The sequence below is a fragment of the Pelecanus crispus genome, chromosome 10 (assembly GCF_030463565.1).
Source record: "Pelecanus crispus isolate bPelCri1 chromosome 10, bPelCri1.pri, whole genome shotgun sequence".
In the NCBI taxonomy this organism is placed as follows: Eukaryota; Metazoa; Chordata; class Aves; order Pelecaniformes; family Pelecanidae; genus Pelecanus; species Pelecanus crispus.
In genome coordinates, this window is record NC_134652.1 from 3,664,185 (window position 1) to 3,681,795 (window position 17,611).

At 41.0% G+C, this 17,611-nt stretch overlaps 1 protein-coding gene across 1 annotated transcript in view; it reads right to left on the bottom strand.

The window, feature by feature from the left end:
- Nucleotides 1-17,611, bottom strand: part of DOCK1 (dedicator of cytokinesis 1) — a gene marked incomplete at its 5' end in the record, with an annotated part of 331,885 nt that overhangs the window by 294,119 nt on the left and 20,155 nt on the right. Inside the window, 4 exon segments of the mRNA XM_075717891.1 lie at nt 3,104-3,200; nt 4,761-4,816; nt 6,859-6,899; nt 12,728-12,811. Coding sequence (XP_075574006.1) covers nt 3,104-3,200; nt 4,761-4,816; nt 6,859-6,899; nt 12,728-12,811 — 278 coding nt within the window.

The following is a 17,611-nucleotide window of genomic DNA, read 5'->3' on the forward strand; positions in this document are numbered from 1 at the left end:
GGTTTAAACTGTGGACAGTGCACATACACAACAATTTTAGCGCAAACAATACGATGCAAAACTGAAGTTGCAGAACAATAGCCTTTCTATTTTTATTGTGAAAGATAATGTTGAGACAAAGACAATGCAGAGGCCCCGAAGGCTTTGATCTTACCCAGAAGCAGTCTCTCTCACTGTCTTCATAACCCTCATAAACCATTAGTTCAATACAATCTTAAAAAGAATACATCTTTCTAAACACCCTGCATCAATGAATTACTCAGGCTACGTGTAGCTATCTTTCATTCAGACTACACCCAGGCCTTATTGGACTGAAAACAACTGGAATAATTAAATAATTAAAATAAAATTCATGGCTATATATAAAAGACAATGAAAAACCGCAGAAGGTGCAGGAAAAGAATATAATGACTCAAAGACTCAGGGATAAAATATCTAACTGTGAAACTTAAAGACTTCAGTCTGTTCAGATTATCAAAAAGCTGACTTGATTATAGTGTGAGAACCTTCACAGAGAGAAAATACCCGTTATTAAAAGCTCTTTAATGTAGCAGAGAAAGACACAACAGGCACATATGGCTGGAAGCTAAACACAGACAAATCCAAATGAGAAAGAGGTTCATGATCTTCGATGCTGCAGGCAATTATAAACTAGTGAGATGAAGAACATGCCACATCCTCTGCTATCTCAAATCAAAACTGAATAAAGGCACAAACGTGGTCATTTAATGACTTTTGATATACCAGGCGTGGACAACATGGAATATCTCTCTAGTCTGCAGACTGACCAGTTTGAAACCAGCTACCTCCAGTAAACCACATTCCCCTTGAAAAGGCAATCCCAGTGCACCAATGCTCTTTTCGGCAGTTGAGCACATGCAATTATCTAGTGATTGAGATACAAACTACAAACAAACCCATTAAGTGACCTATCTACTCAGACTAAAGCTGTAACAGGCACTGGAACCCCTTCTGCTACCAAACTCGGGCCACTGGTAGCGTCACATCTTGCCTGCTCTTGAATTCAAAGTTACGAGCAAAGCACTGCGGTATTGTTTAGCTGCTCACGTGTCCTCATGGAAGTAAATGCATGACAAATGAGATGTTAAACATTAACGGTTAGGAGAAGTGATTCCCACACTAGAAGAATTTTATAATTTCCTAAAAGTTACTGCTACAAAACCCACACACAAGTCTTGGTAAGAAAACTTCCAACAATGTCTCTTGTTATTTTTCTTATACGGGCACTGCAGCTGAGTCTTGTGTGGTTCTGCAAGTGGTATTTCTCTGACGTTAAACAATATCAGATTTCGTACTTGGGATAATCCTCAAAAAAAGACATCAGGGTCAAAACGTAACCCTCACTGTCCTCAGCAGCACACAGCAGAGGAACAAGGGCAAAGCTGCTATCAGTGTACTCTTCAGATTCTGCTGCTCCCAGTTTGCTTCTGCCTGTGTACTTCTTCCTTGCTCCTCCACACGACCTCTCTACTACCACATCACATTAAAGCACTCTCTTTAATACGTCATGGAATCATAGAATGGTTTGGGTTGGAAGGGACCTCAAAGATCACCTAGTTCCAGCTCCCCTGCCACAGGCAGGGACACCTTCCACCAGACCAGGCTGCTCAAAGCCCCGTCCAACCTGGCCTTGAACACTTCCAGGGATGGGGCATCCAAAACTTCTCTGGGCAACCTGTGCCAGTGCCTCACCACCCTCAGAGTGAAGAATTTCTTCCTTGTATCTAATCTAAACCTCCCCTCTTTCAGTTCAAAGCCATTACCCCTTGTCCCATCACTACAGGCCCTTGTAAAAAGTCCCCCTCCAGCTGTCTTGCGGGCCCCCTTCAAGTACTGGGAGGCTGCTGTAAGGTCTCCCCAGAGCCTTCTCTTCTCCAGGCTGAACAGCCCCAACTCTCTCAGCCTGTCTTCACAGGAGACGTGCTCCAGCCCTTCAATAATCTGTTTCTCTTCATACATAATCTGTTTCTCTTCATATACCATATTATCCTTCATCTCATCTCCTACAACACTACATCACTTCCAGCACACTGTATTTTTAATCTTTATTTTCATGGGTGTGATTAAAAACCACATTAGTCAACACAAACATCTTCATCTCCAGTTAGTGTCTTCATTACACAGCTTGCACTTTTATGACAGAACATTTCAAACATATTTATAAGAAACAGAGACTGTGCATTAAACCCTACTTTAAATGTAAGACTTCCATGTTCCCATTATCTTGTTACAGTGACCTTACACAACAAAAGCATGAGAAGTCTGAGCTAGGGTACCTTGCATCCTACAGCACACTGTTGCTTTACACCTGAACTGCATTTTTAAGTGTACATTTGAACACCTTTAGACGTTACTTAGGAATACTTTAAAATGCGTAGTTTCATGGCTATTGTATTTTTCTATTATCCCACCTGAGAGATTATCAGTGCAAATGATACTACAAATTTCTAAGAATATATTCTTGTGCGCTTGGAACTTAAGCATATGAAAATAATCAGGCATGTAATTTAAGATGAGGATAAATTGGGAACAATCAACTTCAAGTACAAGAATACTGAGAGGTAAAAGGCATACACTAATGATTTTTTCCAAAGGTTTCAGTTTACACCCACAAATTTGACATCAAATATTCAATTTTTTCATAACACAGATCAACAGCCTGAAGAACTGCCCTCAAAACCATTTTCTTCATTTCTTGAACACAATTGCCTACAGCTTTGGAAAAATCTAATATATCTCTCTCTCTCTCAAAAATCCAATGCATTCTGTATAATAGTGCCCCATAAAAAGGGGTCATAATAGCTCAACAATTTGTTGCCAGATCAAGGTAACACTCTGTAAAAACCTGATTCTGCACAAGAAATACACAGTATTTGAGAAAATACTCAAAAGAAATACTACTGAGATTTGTGCATTAACATAGAAGATGTTAAATAGCTTTTCAGCACTAAAAGTAGCCTTTAGAAACAGTAACAGAAGTGGAATCTTAACAGTTCCTCCCTACTTCTCACTGTACCTTCACAGCATCACTCTTTTCACAAACTGTATGGTATTGTAAGTATTTTCCCAGGTTGATACTCACAACATATAACTGCCGCCATATTATAGACCATTCCCGCAGCGTAGTGGTAACCTCCTGAATCAAGGGGAGCTCATTGGGTATAACTGTTTCATGTTGTCTTAAGAGGAAGAGAAAAAGAGTTTGAATTAAGCAGTAGTTTTGGGTAGGATGGCAGAATCATTTCTAAGAAGGAACTGGTCATTTCCGAAACCAATTCGGTAACGACAGGATTGGCAATAACATCACGTTCTGCAAATTTATAAGTTAGCAAAGAACGTACCGTCACGTACAGAAGCAGCAGCATACACAAGCACATCCTGCGACATACAGGGTACTTCGGTGGGCTGAGACTATGCTACTGAAGTCACACTTTTTTTTTTTCCCTTCTCCTTATTTCTGTCCTCACAAGATCACAATATCAATACATACCTCACCATACCATTTATTATTCAGATACTAAATTTAGAAGAAGCAACCAAGATGAAAGCCAGATATGCACAACCTACAACGCCACGATACTACGGCGTAATTGTTTTGCAAAATACTGGTCTTGCAAAGAAAAATTAAGCATGCAAGTCATGACCATTAAGTTTCTGTATGACTTGTTTTAAAATTATGTGCCATGAAAGTAAGGAACAACAGCCAGATCTTTGAATATTTCACACGTAAGGTACTTAAAGGCAGTTTTGTAATCAGCAAGAAAGATGTCATTATGCAGCAATCTCATGTTTAGTAGTTTTATCATTTACATATTTAACAGTGTATAAAAATAAATCGGGCACAAAGGAATAAAATATTTTAATCCTGTTTCACTCCATTTCATACCTGGCTAATTATTATTAATGTCGCTTCACTTTTTTTTTCTGGGATTTGGTTGGGTTTTTTTCCTGGTTTTTAACTAAACTTTTGCATCAATGTTAGGAACTTCTAATGCATGTCTTCTAATTGCATGTCCAGCAATGCTGATTTGATATATAAAGATCTGACCTTTAACAGCTATTAAATAACAAAAACCAGCCCAAACTATTTAGCATCACACACATCAGGCAAGGGAGCAGGAGAATCACAAACTGAACAATTCGACAGAGCTTCTCGGTAAGGCAGAAAACGATGCCTGGATAATGGCTTACAGCGAGGAGTCCAGTCAACAAGATTTACTGAAGAGGGAATTAAGAAATCACTTAAATTTCATCTGCATAAAAGAAAGGTATCTCATATCAAAGGCCTCTTTTAATATACCAGGCAGAAGCCATAAGACTTAAGGGCTGGAAGATAAAAGAAGTTGGGAAAACTGAAATTAGAACTAAAGCAGGCAGCAGGGAGTGGAGGAAGTTAATCTAGGTAATTATTCGTCGGGAGAGTAATAAAAGTTATAAAGAAAAACGGTAAATTATTAATTCTTCTGAAACATTTACATTAATACAGAGAAGGTTATGCTTTAGCTCAGCTATATGACAATGCAGATACGGACAGTACTAGCCAGAAGCGCTGCTGGTGACGGCGCCTTCGAACTTGAGGTTGAGCTACTAATTTAAAATATTTTAAAAAAGAAACACACACATCTTCGTCATCAGCTCCTTAACAAACTGGAAACAAGTGTAGGTTATCTGATAATACACCAAAACTATATCGATACAAGTAAGAAAATGGATTTTTATTACTTTCAAATCAAACTTACCCTTTGCCTTCAACTATTGCTTCCTTAAGATGTATATAGGAGGCAGGAAATATGCCCTTTGAGAGGGAGGGAGAGGAAAAAATAGTTTTAAATAACCAGTTGCACGTAACATATTGTATCTATTACCTAAATTATGCCAAGACACATTGCTGGGTCTGCAGAGCTATTCACATCCTCTTAAGCATCAGAGTAGTTGTTTCATGGTGTTTTGGGGTTTTTTTTTTAATGTACGTTTAAATTTTGTATTGCATATCCTTTCAAGAAGGTGTTATTGTAACCTTAGCAAACACAGACTCGTTTTTTTATGCCTATCTTCACAATATTGAAGAAAATAGCAGAGACACCCTGCTATAAGTGGCCCTGCAAAGGGTGTTTCCTCCCCCAGTTCAAGGTACAGTTTGCCACGATTCTCCAGGTCCCTGGGTGATTATATACAGATGCAAGTTAAGATTTCCTTCTGAAAGCATGAAAGACAGATGACTTTACTTAGACCTACTCCAAAATAACATTTTGCCCATGATCGAGGTCCACTGCTTGTTCTTCCTCACGTCTAACCAAGCTTTCTTACCCTGCTATAAGATGCTGCTTCTGTTCCCAGAGTGTTTTCTCCAGTGTGTCCAGGCTTCCCGTTAAAATAAACGCTGCCTGAGAACGGGGAGCAGACCGGGCTGCCTTGCTGTAAACCAAACGGGCACGTGCATGCACAGAACGCACACATCCTGCAATGCAGCTGATAATAACATAGTGTCTTCTACCACCAACCTATGGTCAGTGCTATAAACCAAAACCCTCTTCAAAAGGCTGTACTGCAAAAGGCCAGGACTGCTTTTCTGACAAGATGATCTAAATTAATCTCCAGAATCCAGAAATACAATAATAGTTTCAAAATAGTGTAAGCTCATATTAAAAAGTAATTCGAGTCAAGCTGAGAAACTAAGTTCCTCCACCTCACCCTCTGAGGCTGTAGTTCAGTTTTTTTAACATTTGGGAATGCAAAAAGAGGAATTCTTAGAAAGCTACAGAAACTTGGGGCAGGGGGGCGGGTGTCTTTTACTCCCAGTTTTAAAAAAAAAAAAAAAAAAAAACCTCTACATTTAGCAGCAGTCAGACAAATGAAGCAACACACGGAATTAATTTAAGCCAAGAAGAATGCGTAATTGCTTCTTAGGCTGTATGAGGCATGTTCATGAAATATGGTTCATAAGAAATTTAGTGTATTTCCAAAAAAAGAAAATATCAAAATAGACCAGAAAAACCATAGAACAGGCCTAGTTAGGAAATGGGTGGGACGAACCACACAGCTCAGCTCTGTACTTTTAGATACGCAGACACAACTCAAAATGCACCTCTGTAGGCAAACATTACATTTGAAGTGTTTTACTTTAAGTGAAAAAAAGAAGCAAAACCAGAAGTCATTTAATTCTGGTTAATTACTACTATAAAGTAAAATGCTAAAAAAATAAAAACCCAATGTTATAAGCTGTATTTGTGCCGTTTCCTTTCTTTTCATTTCAGAAAGGCTGCTATAAACAGCAGCCCTTTATGCACGCTGAAAGCCTAACAACTAGGCAAAATTACACTGCAGAAGATTACTCCCCCTCTCGCAGACAACGACAGAAAATCACAATGTAGATCTCTGTATCACTTTCCAAAATGCAATTGAGTTTTACAAGTAAGACGTTACTTAACGGGCAGTGAAGCAAAGTGTCAGCCTCTAAACAGATCAACTAGAACATAAAGTTCTGAACTTTTTACTGAGGCAAAAGCTCTGGTACACCACTTACTGCAGAAAACAAGCTGATGCACATCAATCCATCTATAGTGACTGTACATACAGGCACCCTTAAACTGCAAAAATTAAATTGCAACTCAGCTTTTAGGCCTTGTTAAAACAAGTTGCAGTTAATTTGAAAAATTGACATTTACTACAGGTTGAGACTATGCACCAGCGGTTATTAGAGAGCAGCGGACACATGGTGAATTGCTCCCACGCAGTAACGTAATACGTGCCCGAGATCGCCGCTGTAACAACGCACCCAACGCCGTAATACATCTCTATCCGAGAGAAAAATGAGCACTCCGCTCCGCCAACACTTACCTTCTTGGATTTTTTTCGTAGTGTATAACCTCTGTACCAACCTAGGAGGGGAAAAAGGGAAAAAGCATTGAAAAGTTCATTCATGTCACCCAGCAGCTGCGCCTTCGCAGTTCAACAGCACCTGAATGTGGTTTCTGATCACGCTTCACCCCTGCCAACATGCACACGTACACCCCACCTGAATTTAAATTCCCTATAGGATTAATACCCTGGCTAAAACGAGCCTTCTTGGAAGCTATTAAAAAAAAAAAAAAAAAAATCAGAGTGGTGATGATCAAACCGATGGAGAAGACTACATGGCAGAGATGGCATTTTACATGATGCATTTAATTGTCATTCATTTCAATTAGCAATTTACCAACACGAACAAAACCAGCTTAAGAGCATTAACTTCACAAAGATTTTTGAGTAGTTTGATTTTAAAACCTAGTTAAGTTCCGCAAATGCAACTGTCCAAACGTAGATCAGACGGTTTGTCAGCTCAGCGGAAAAGAGGAATGCTTTGGCATTTACGAGTCACACATCAAAATATAAAAGCGAGGAGCCCCACAGCCGCAATTCGGCACGAGGCAGCAAACACCCGCCCCGCAGCAGCCCCGAGCCGCACGGTTATGCAGCCTGTGCCATCCCCCGGGCGCTGGCCGTGCCTGGAAAACCGGGAGGTAATGCCTCACGTACCGTGCTCCCAGTTCACGACACATCTACAAGCAATCGCCATCACAGCTTTTAGCGTTCCTCCCGCCGCTCCACGTCAGCGCGACTGGATAGCCAAAGCAAAACCAAAACCCTACAAGCTACAGTCGTTTCGGCTCATGGAAGACAGCGTGCCAGAGAAAGCAGATCAGATCGTCTGTGAACGCTGCCGCCGGTTCAGTGCTGGATTGTTTGGACTCTTGCACCGGGGCTATTTTGTATTTCAGTCTGTCTGTGCCATGGCTCACTCGCTCCTTCCTGCTCAGCACCCCAGGGAACCCCCCCGGTGAGCAGAGCTGCCGTCCGCAGCTTTTGGAAGAGGAAATCTGGGTGCAATGCCACCCCCTCTAGCCCTGCAAACAGGGGTTTGCACAGCAAAGCATCCCTCTGCCGAGATCCACACGGGTGAGGATGGGGGGAATCACACAGCAGACATGCAAAAGAACCTATGTCCCACTCCTGACAACAGCTAGGGCAGGAAGAAGGTTCAAGGCAGACAACACATGCTGGTAAATTAGTTATCTACACCCTGCGACTAGAAATACAAATTAAAGCCTCAAACGCACAGGATTTTTCAGTCTGCTCCCAGTAGCAAAGGGTAAAACGATTCATCATCTTTGCACTGCATCAGAAGCCTATCCTCCGTGATCACCTGGGGACAGTTAGGGAGATCTTCTTTAATCTGGAGCCTACAACCATCACGGTTCATTCCCCTACAGAGGCTGCAATGACCTCACATCTCGCACTTCCACCGCTTTCAGCAAGTATCAGCAAAAACTGTCGCTGAAACGGCCATGCAGAGTTTCTGCCTCAGGTGCAAAGAGGGCAAAGCATTTCCGCTTGCACTTACTCCACTAGCTGAAATCTGCGCACAGATTTCGATCCTATTAAAGAACAAATTCCCTCAGTTTTATATGAATAAACCAACATTTTGAAGTTCTGGAGTCTAAACCAATAAGCACCATAACTCTGATCAAATGCACTGTACAAACTAAAGAACGTACAATCGTATTATCTCTGCCACCTCGCTTCTCCCATCCCATCTTCTGTGCTGTCCGACCCAGGACATCACACTGCACCGGCACATTAAAAAGCCACGTAGCAAAGAAAGCTCCTCACCGCTGAACCTCTGCTTTCTGAAGCTTTGCAGCAAGCAGTAAGAACTACAAGAGATTGCAGATAAGACAGCAGCCGAAATCTGCCTTGGAGAACTGGTTACACTCCCGCTTGTTGCAGAGGTCCCAACGCAACCTGGCGAGTCCAACCATGCTCTTCACTGGCAGCCACCACCTGAATGTTCTTCTTGCTGGATACCAAGCCTATGCAGTGGGGAGCACAATTCTCAAAGAGAGCTAAACTCTGATTCAACCGGAGGCACCGAGTCTCGCCATGAGCACGCACGTTAAGGGCGATGTAATTTCAGTACATGAAGTCGTCTCTAAAACATAGTCTCGTACCCAAAACACGAAGACTGTTCAGTTTCTTAGTTCTCCACCTGTAAGATGAGGGTAGTTCTTCTCCACATGCAGACACTACAAAAGCGACCAAGTCTCTCACAAACATGAATTAAAGTAATTAAGAACACAAAATTGTGATTTTTCTTCAACACATAATAATTAAGGTTTAGCTGTCAGACACTGGACAAGGGAAAAACAAGTATGGCACAGCCGCTGCTTTAGGTGAGTGAGATCTAGTCCTCCACGCTAAAAAAAAGGAAGGGCTAGAAAGCTGTGCAAGCGCGTGTGCTTGTTAGCGACGTTAAGAAGGTATTCTAACGCACCTACCAACCTGCGCTGCAGCCCTGCCTAACTTGAGCTCTTGGTTTTGTAGATCGTGAAAAAAATGAATGAAAAACCCCAAAGCCTGAGAGCAGAGAGGGCAAATATCTGATGTCAAGCGTGTCCCTGGAGCACACAGCACAGAGCTCCACATCCTTCTCACTCTATTCATGGCCAATTTGGTTTCAGACAAAATGCCAGTGAGAGGAAAACAGGCTGATGCCATAAATATTTTTCTGAAGTGACCTGGGCTTTTAAGTGGCTTACTGATGTGTTACAGGGTTTCTGGCCTCTCCCGTAACAAGGATTACGGGATATAATGGCTGGAAATACGCATCCACGTAAATGCCCAACTAAGAAAAGGAACCAGTGAAATATTTGTGTGTCTGTTAAAGCTGAAAAAGACACTCAAAGGGAAAAATCTGCTGATGTTTCTCTTGAATGATGCACCAATTTACTACACAGGTACCCAGAGAAGTATTTGCTAATTTAAAAAAATAAAAGAAAGCTGCAACCAACAACTAAACATCCCCACAGTATGAGGAACAACTTACTTGAAAATACTTATTTGGGAACCCAAACTCCCTTCCCATACCAGCACTAGAAATGAGCTACCATTCAAACATGCAAGCTTGGTTTTGAGGCTTATTTACTGTTATGTTTAACAGTTATTCACCTTAATAAGCCACGTTCATTGATCATATGTTCTGTTTGCCCATTCCACCAAATAATGTAAAGAAACAGAATTAAAAAAATAAAGATCAGGCAGGTACTAATTCAGAATGTGGCAAATATTTGTTTTGGGATATCTGCTATGACATACAATCCTTGCAAGATGAAGGATATTTATGAAGTCCAGTGGCTTTGCTGTTTGGCTTTTTCTGTAAGGCTCACATTAGGAGGAGTGAGAGGAACTTTTCTAACTGAAAAATAACAATCTGCAATTCTGAAAGAAAAAAAAAAAATTAATTTGACTTTCAAGAATAATTATTCTAGAAAGCAGCTTTTAAACATTGAGACTTAACAGTGAAATATGCACGTACATTTCCAATCTCGCAAACCCTATAAAAATATAGGCTGTTTGCAACAAGTCTCCAACTTCACAGGATCTGCACACTGAACTATTTGTACAAACTTTTTCCTGTGTTTCAGAGAGGGGAAAAAAGTTTTCTTTGATTAAAATTTAAAAGATTAAAATGTTTTAGTAATAAAATCTAATTCCAAAATAAATTCTATATATAGGTAAAAAAATAAAAAAATATTTTAAACACATAAGCAAAGTCCATCTCAGCAATCCATTCCAGTACATGGTAGCAACATGATATCCTATAGAAACCTGGCTGTCCTTCAAACAGGTCTTCCAGACTATGCATACGACACCCAGCCCTCCCAACTTCTCAGCCTCTTTCGTCTGCAGAGAGAAGACCAAATGAGCAAAGACTTACCAGAAGCAGATTCAGAGGGGGGAAAAAAAAAAACCCAACCCACACAACTACAATCTACCACTTCAAAGCCCATGGACACATGTAAGTCTTCAAAACTACTCCTAACTTAAGAATTATTGCAGAAAACTATTTGAAAATAGTAACAATTGTACAGCAGGATGCCAAGAGCAGAATGCGTAATACAGCAGATATCAATGAAAGAAGCCATTCTTCTTCCCACAATCCTAAATACAGGGAAAAGGGGTAGACCTTTGAGAAGCAGAATCACAGATCCTCAGCAAAAAGGCATTACTGACTCTTCAAAGGACTTTTCTGTCCCATGTTCGTATTATTAAGGGCTTTTCTTCAGATTGGCCCACCCCGCCGCAGCCCACCAGCACCCTGACGCAGACAGGGCCGACGGCAGGGAAGTTCCCAGGCGCACACCTGGACGTTAGCGCAGATGGTACGAAACCTCCTGGGGCACAATCTACACAAATTTAGTACAGAGGAACTTGGAGATCAAAAAGCTCAAATAATTACCCAATAATGGCAGCTCTGTGAACAAGAGAGATAAGAATTATGGCATCTAATTTCCCATCACAGCAGGTGCATAATGAATAATCACTGTCTAACATGTTTGGAAGAACATTAACTTATTTGCATTTCTTTTAACATGAACCCATCCCATGTGCTTGAAGCCTAACAACCGAGAGCATGAAGGCCTTTCTATTATTCAAGTCTAGGGGAAAAGCGAGTCGTCTCCACTGTCCCCCATGGTTGGCAGCAGTCATCATTTGGTATGGTTTCACATACCCTACTCAGGATTCAGTTTCTCGCACATTCATTAAATGAATCTATTTATATATAAAAGCACAAAGGTGCACAATATTTAAATCATTCCATTTGCATTTAAAATTTTTGCATTATTAGATTTTTATTAAAGCATATAATGCCAGATAACGGAAAGATCACTTTGCTTAGAGTCCAACTCAGCATTGCAGCAGCAAGATGAACTCTGTAAGAAAATGCCAGCCTAGGAACAATGAGAAAATTCGTTTGCACAGTGATGAGTAGAGCTTGTTACTTTTGTTGAAATAGCATTGCTTGTTTTAGTAAATGTAACAATAAAAAAAATCCTGTTAAGCCAATATCTGAAACAAATTTATCACACGGATGTACCGAAAGATCTATGTCTAGAGAAACAAACAAATTAAACCAATATATTAAATTAAATCACATTTCCACAAGACAAAGTGTTACAATATTTTAAATGAACACAGTTTAGTTATATGTTACTTATACCTTTCCAAACTGCAGCATGCCATAAAATTTCAAGTCAAGGATATAATGAAAGAGCTGTTGTATTTTGTTTGGCTCAGTACTGGATCAAGCAAGAGCTGAAAAGTGTTAAGACAATTTTCATATTCTGTTGATTATCAAACTCAGCACTCGAATTCCCCTTTACATGGATCAAGGAGGAAAGATTGTGGTACATGTAATGTTCCTGCAGCTTCATATCAAAACAAGCAAAGCATCTGAAAAGCCTGAAATCAATCGCACTGTAACACATGTACCCATCTTATGAGAGAGACATAAATAATTGAGGACCCAGGTGACTTTCAAATTCAGATTAAACTTCTTTTAGCAGCAGGCTCTTTTGCATTACCCAAGGGTATCCAAAAAGCATCTATCATTTCTCTAACGTAGCGTAGATGCTACAATTGATTCATACAAATAAAGCAGTGTGAACATCCATCTTCCATAAAAAAGGAAATGGGTTATTCACCGGGTATTGACCACATGCATCTTCATTCACATCTAGCATTGGTTAATTCTGTGTTCGTTAGAAACAATGTGTTTTGTCCTTTAGCAAGAAAGTAAGTAATTCATCACCTGATAGCATGAGAAGATAAAGTCAGAAACAGAAAAGTAATGCAATTGCAAAAACAATGTCTTTAAATGTCAGCTTACCTTCATATGTTTCTAGTATGTGCACAGTGTCACCTATTTGCAAGGAAAGTTCATCTGGTCCCCTCGCGTCATAGTTGTAGAGAGCTGGACAGAAGAAACACTGCTATTAGCACGTGCAAGACAACATAACTTCCAGGATTTTTGTTTCTCCACGTAATTTTTTTTATTACTCATTGTTGCCATTCTCAACCTTTTGGAAAGGATTTTGCGAAAAAAAAGTTTGTAAAAATTTGGCCAAGTCCAATCCATTAATATTTCCCCTTGTAACAAAACTCAAAAAGCCACAAGTCCACTTTCTAAAGACAGTCCCTCACTCCGCTTATAATGCTTTTCTTCTTCGTAACAATACATTTAATTAATTTTTTTGTTGTACTTGCCTGTCTTCCAGCATTTTGTCTCAGTTTTATGCAGTTCTGCACTGAACTGCACTGTCTTCCACTGTCAGAAAACCTACAAAGTGTCTTCAGAAAACTCAGATTACCATCACTAATACTAAAGAATGATTTCTCAGTCACTTCATTCATTTACTGCATGCATACTGTATTTAAAAACGACTTCAGAATTCCAGAGTGCCAGAGGTAACTGCACCAACCCTCTGTATTCATGGGGGAGACTAGTCCTAGCCCCCATTTTGTAGTATTATAACCAAGTTATCATACTTTACTCATTAGCAAGCCCTGACAGCATCCACAACCTGCACCACCACAACCTGCAAATTCACCAAATGCATTTGTTTTCACAAATATTTCTGAGCGGTTCCAGTCACAAGCAGGGTGAGGAATGACAACAAAGTGAAAACCAATTCCTTTTCCAGTGCTGAGTTCAGAAAAAGCCTGGAGCCCTACCATCTAGGGCCATAATCAGCAAGAGGCACAACGTGAGAGATGTGAAGGACCCTCATGTTACACACAGCTGGTGTCACTACTGGAGACCTAAAGCAGGGCAGAAAGCATCCCGGACTGAGGGAAACTCTCAGATTTGTTTAGATGCACCTAAATAGTAAACCTCACAGCTGGGTATATTCCCAAAGTGACCTCATTGTAGGTCATGAGTTCCAGCTCAACCCTCGGAGAAGAGTCTGCTCATCACTGCCCCCCAGACCAGTGGTCAGCCTCCACCCACACCCGCCCCATTCCTCTTCCTTGAAGGAGCGCTGGACGAACACCCTCAGCCCATGACAAAGTCAACTGCAAAAAATGAATGCTGGAAGCACCCGCTGAAGCGGCTCCTGCCTCACGGCCACCGCCCCCCAGGCTGCCCACGCTTGGCCAGACTCCGCTCCTGGCCAGGGAGTAACTTGGGAGAGAACAAAAATTGGTTTGCTCTGAAAAAACAGTAGCCAGGTATATACTACCAGAGATAATTCAAATGGGAAAGATGCATTACCCCACTCACCAACAAAACAGCATCATAACCCGTAACAGAAACCATGGGGATGGGTTGGTTTTTAAAGAACTGGCTGATACGAAAGCAGAATTTTTGAGAACTGCCATCTTCAGAAGATAATAAACTGCAACAACAAAGAAAGTAATTCAAAGATCACTCCTCCCTACCCTTCCCAAAAGAAAATCTGGAAACTCTGAGCACTAAGATTAGCAACACCCAGAAGGACGCAGGAAATTTACCTGACAAATAGCTGCAGACTAGGTTTGGTTGGAAGAAAATATTAATAATCGGGAAAACAAAAGAGTTATGACTCCTAAAGCTAGATTTTTACGTTTCTCATGGAGCACATTCTCTGTAAGAAACAAAACCCTCCAATACCAAACAGGTCCTTGTGACCAAAGGCAGCGACCCCCGTACTTCGCAAGACTGAAGTTAAAGAACGATACTCAAGGTGGACCCAGCTCTGCAACTGCAGTTACTCCCTCCAATGAGGCTGCCAAGGTTAAAGGCGTTTTAGACACTGTTCTTAACAACCAACGAAATGGCAGAAGCAGTCTTCCTCCTTCGCTGTGAGGAGCTACTACTTCTCATCTTCGCATTTCCAGCACATACAGGGCTGTGCTTCTCTGAGCACAGATCTCCCCCTTACAGCGACAGCCTCCACAACGCAGTGTCAAAGAACAGCTTTTTTGAAATACCTGAGAATCAAAATTTCTTACTATTTGTCATAAGTCTTCGGGGAACAAAAGCATTTTTGGCATATGATAGCTACCTCAAAACTTCCTACCACCCCTCAGATAACCACTTGCTCTTCTTTCCGCATCAGTTTCCAGGGACGCGGGTGGTCTGCAGCGTCGGTCGGAAGCGCGCCAGTGGGACTCTGATATTATTCCTGGAGCAGAAAGAACTGGCTAAGTCATGTGTAGCTGCGACCAGCCCTCCCCTTCTCGCAGGAAACCTTCACAGATGTTCAGACCAAAAGAGTTCACGGGACGTTAACGACAGGTGCTGCGCTCATTACAGGTCACAAAGCACTTCCAAAAAACCTACAGCAAAAGGCCAACCGCCGCCGTTACAAAGGCAACGAGACATCGGACCCAGGAAGCACCCTCACTTACCTGCCCAATTTTCTCCTACTCCCAAGCAGTCCCAAGCAGCAGGCTGGAGCCCGCATTACACAGAAGACTGACAACATAAATTACTTCTATAAGAATTGGTAACTGGAGAAAAATACTTTCTTGATCTCAAATCCGATAATGGGTTTAGCCCCAAGTGCGCAAGCAGGAGGCATCCAAGCGGGCACGTGAGAAGGTCTGATCCCACCACGAGGACGGGGTGCGGTGCGCAGTGCTGCCTCCAATTGCGGCCGCAACTTCATTTTCAACCTCCAGGAGTGACTGCGTATTCTCCCCAGAATTTACTGAATTTACAACACTGACAACAACGAATACATGACGGGCTGCCTTGGTCCTTTTCTCTGTGACACCCCCCTTGCTCGACAGACAACAGGCTTTAGAATTAAGAAGTAAATAAAAAATTAGAAAAAAAAAAAAAAAAAAGCAATTTGGAAGAGAAGACATAGCATAGCGTGTAAGATTACAAACAGAGGACACTTCAGGGTAAAAAGATAAAGGTCAAGTGCACTGCAGAGACTAAAATCAACAGTATTTAAATGAGGCCTTTAGAAAGTAATATAGTTTTACTGACATCAAAACAAGCCAAGCTAGCTATTCCTGTTTTAATGTTTTTGTTAACTTTTTCATTATTAAAGAGAGATAAACCCTCCCTCCTAGGTATCTGGCGCAGAATATTTCAAAGCCGTAATTGTTATTCTGCAGAAGAGGATTCTGTGAAAAAACACATTAACAAAAATTAACATTTTGAACTGCTCTGAGCAGAGTGATGTAACGATGGTGAATACATGGCACGCAGGACACTCTGCTCGATCATACTCATCAAATGTTTTCAGCTCAGTTTTTGCATGTACCAGAGAAGACAAAGTTACGCAGTCAATACTAACTCCTCCAAACCCATATGGCTGGAGTTCAACACCTAACTCCATCCTCTGGGTCTTCATTTAGATCTCTCGAACACTCACAGCGGTCACTAGAGTTGAGAGGACCTGCAGGTGCTCAACACATCCAAAAATGAATCCAACTCAAGTCTTCCACCTTTGGGACCCCAATGAACAATCCTGCTGCCTCACACCAGACATCCCAGTCAGGAAAAATTCATATTATGACAGATTAAAAACAGTCCTGTACTCAGCTCGCCCTTCAGCTAAGCATTTCTCAAATGTTTAAACAGAGTAACACTAAAGATCAAAGGCAGCTATGAATAAAAGACATTAAAATTTATATCCAAGAGTGCTAACTGGTGTCTATCATAACAAGGAGGGTCACGTAACAGGAGCTTCACTGTAATGACCAATTCTTTTGACAGAAGATGACAAACAGCCATTAAGTGCTAATTACTGCCCACGACAGCTCCCACTGACCTAAACTGAGTGAGGAGCAATGGCCATGAGGAGAAGAGTTATCTTTCAAAATATATGTGTGTGAAAAATATGTTTACCAAAAAAAACAACAAGGAAACAAACAGAAAAACCCACACACCACATTTTTGGCTTGCAGCAGCATTGACAGATCATGAAGCAAACAACCAAAATAACTATAAAGTGCATTCCACCCCTGTGATTACAAAACAAGGCTTGAACTACACCACATACTCCTATGTAAGCTAGCCCGTAACTCCCTCTCAGGGTAATTTTTTATGTAGAATGACATCAAAAGATGTTATGACAGATCAAATGTTGAACTGCAGCAAACAACAAGGCTTTAATTAAAGGAAAAGACAAAATTTGGAGGAATAAAGCATGAAACTGGTATGCTTATAATTTGTCTGATCAACTGTGTTCTGAGTCACCATTTAAAATATTTAAAAGCCTGAAGTATAACTTCCAATTTTTTCAATTTTTTTTAATAAGTTTTGCTTAATTTGGAAAATCCAGTTCTCAGCATGACAGATTTTCAGCATGGAGAGCTCTAAGCTAAACGAAGCATTAGGATCATTTACACCAGCTAGCATCAGGCCTCCCTACCATGCTTGAACTGAGAATCAAGGCTCACTGTTTTGGCACAGGAGTTACGCAGCCCCGTAAATGAGACAAACCTTTGCTACAATGCACAAGCAAGATAAGGAGCATGGTTACTGAAGCAGCAAAAGATTTATGACTAAGACCTAGCCAGTGCAAGTTAACCTCACGGTTAACGCTAATACAGCATCCCGATGCTCTTCATCCATGCACAGGGTTTTCTTTTTTTCTCCTCTCTAATAAACTTGAACTGTAGAGGCACAGCTAAGCTGCTCTACTGCAACCAAATACTCTCATCCCTTATCATTTAGAAGAATGCTCTTTACGGTGCGTTTTCTCCTTAAGGGGTACATCTGTGATAGAGGTAACTTAACAGACCATGCAGAAGAGATACCAAAGTCAGT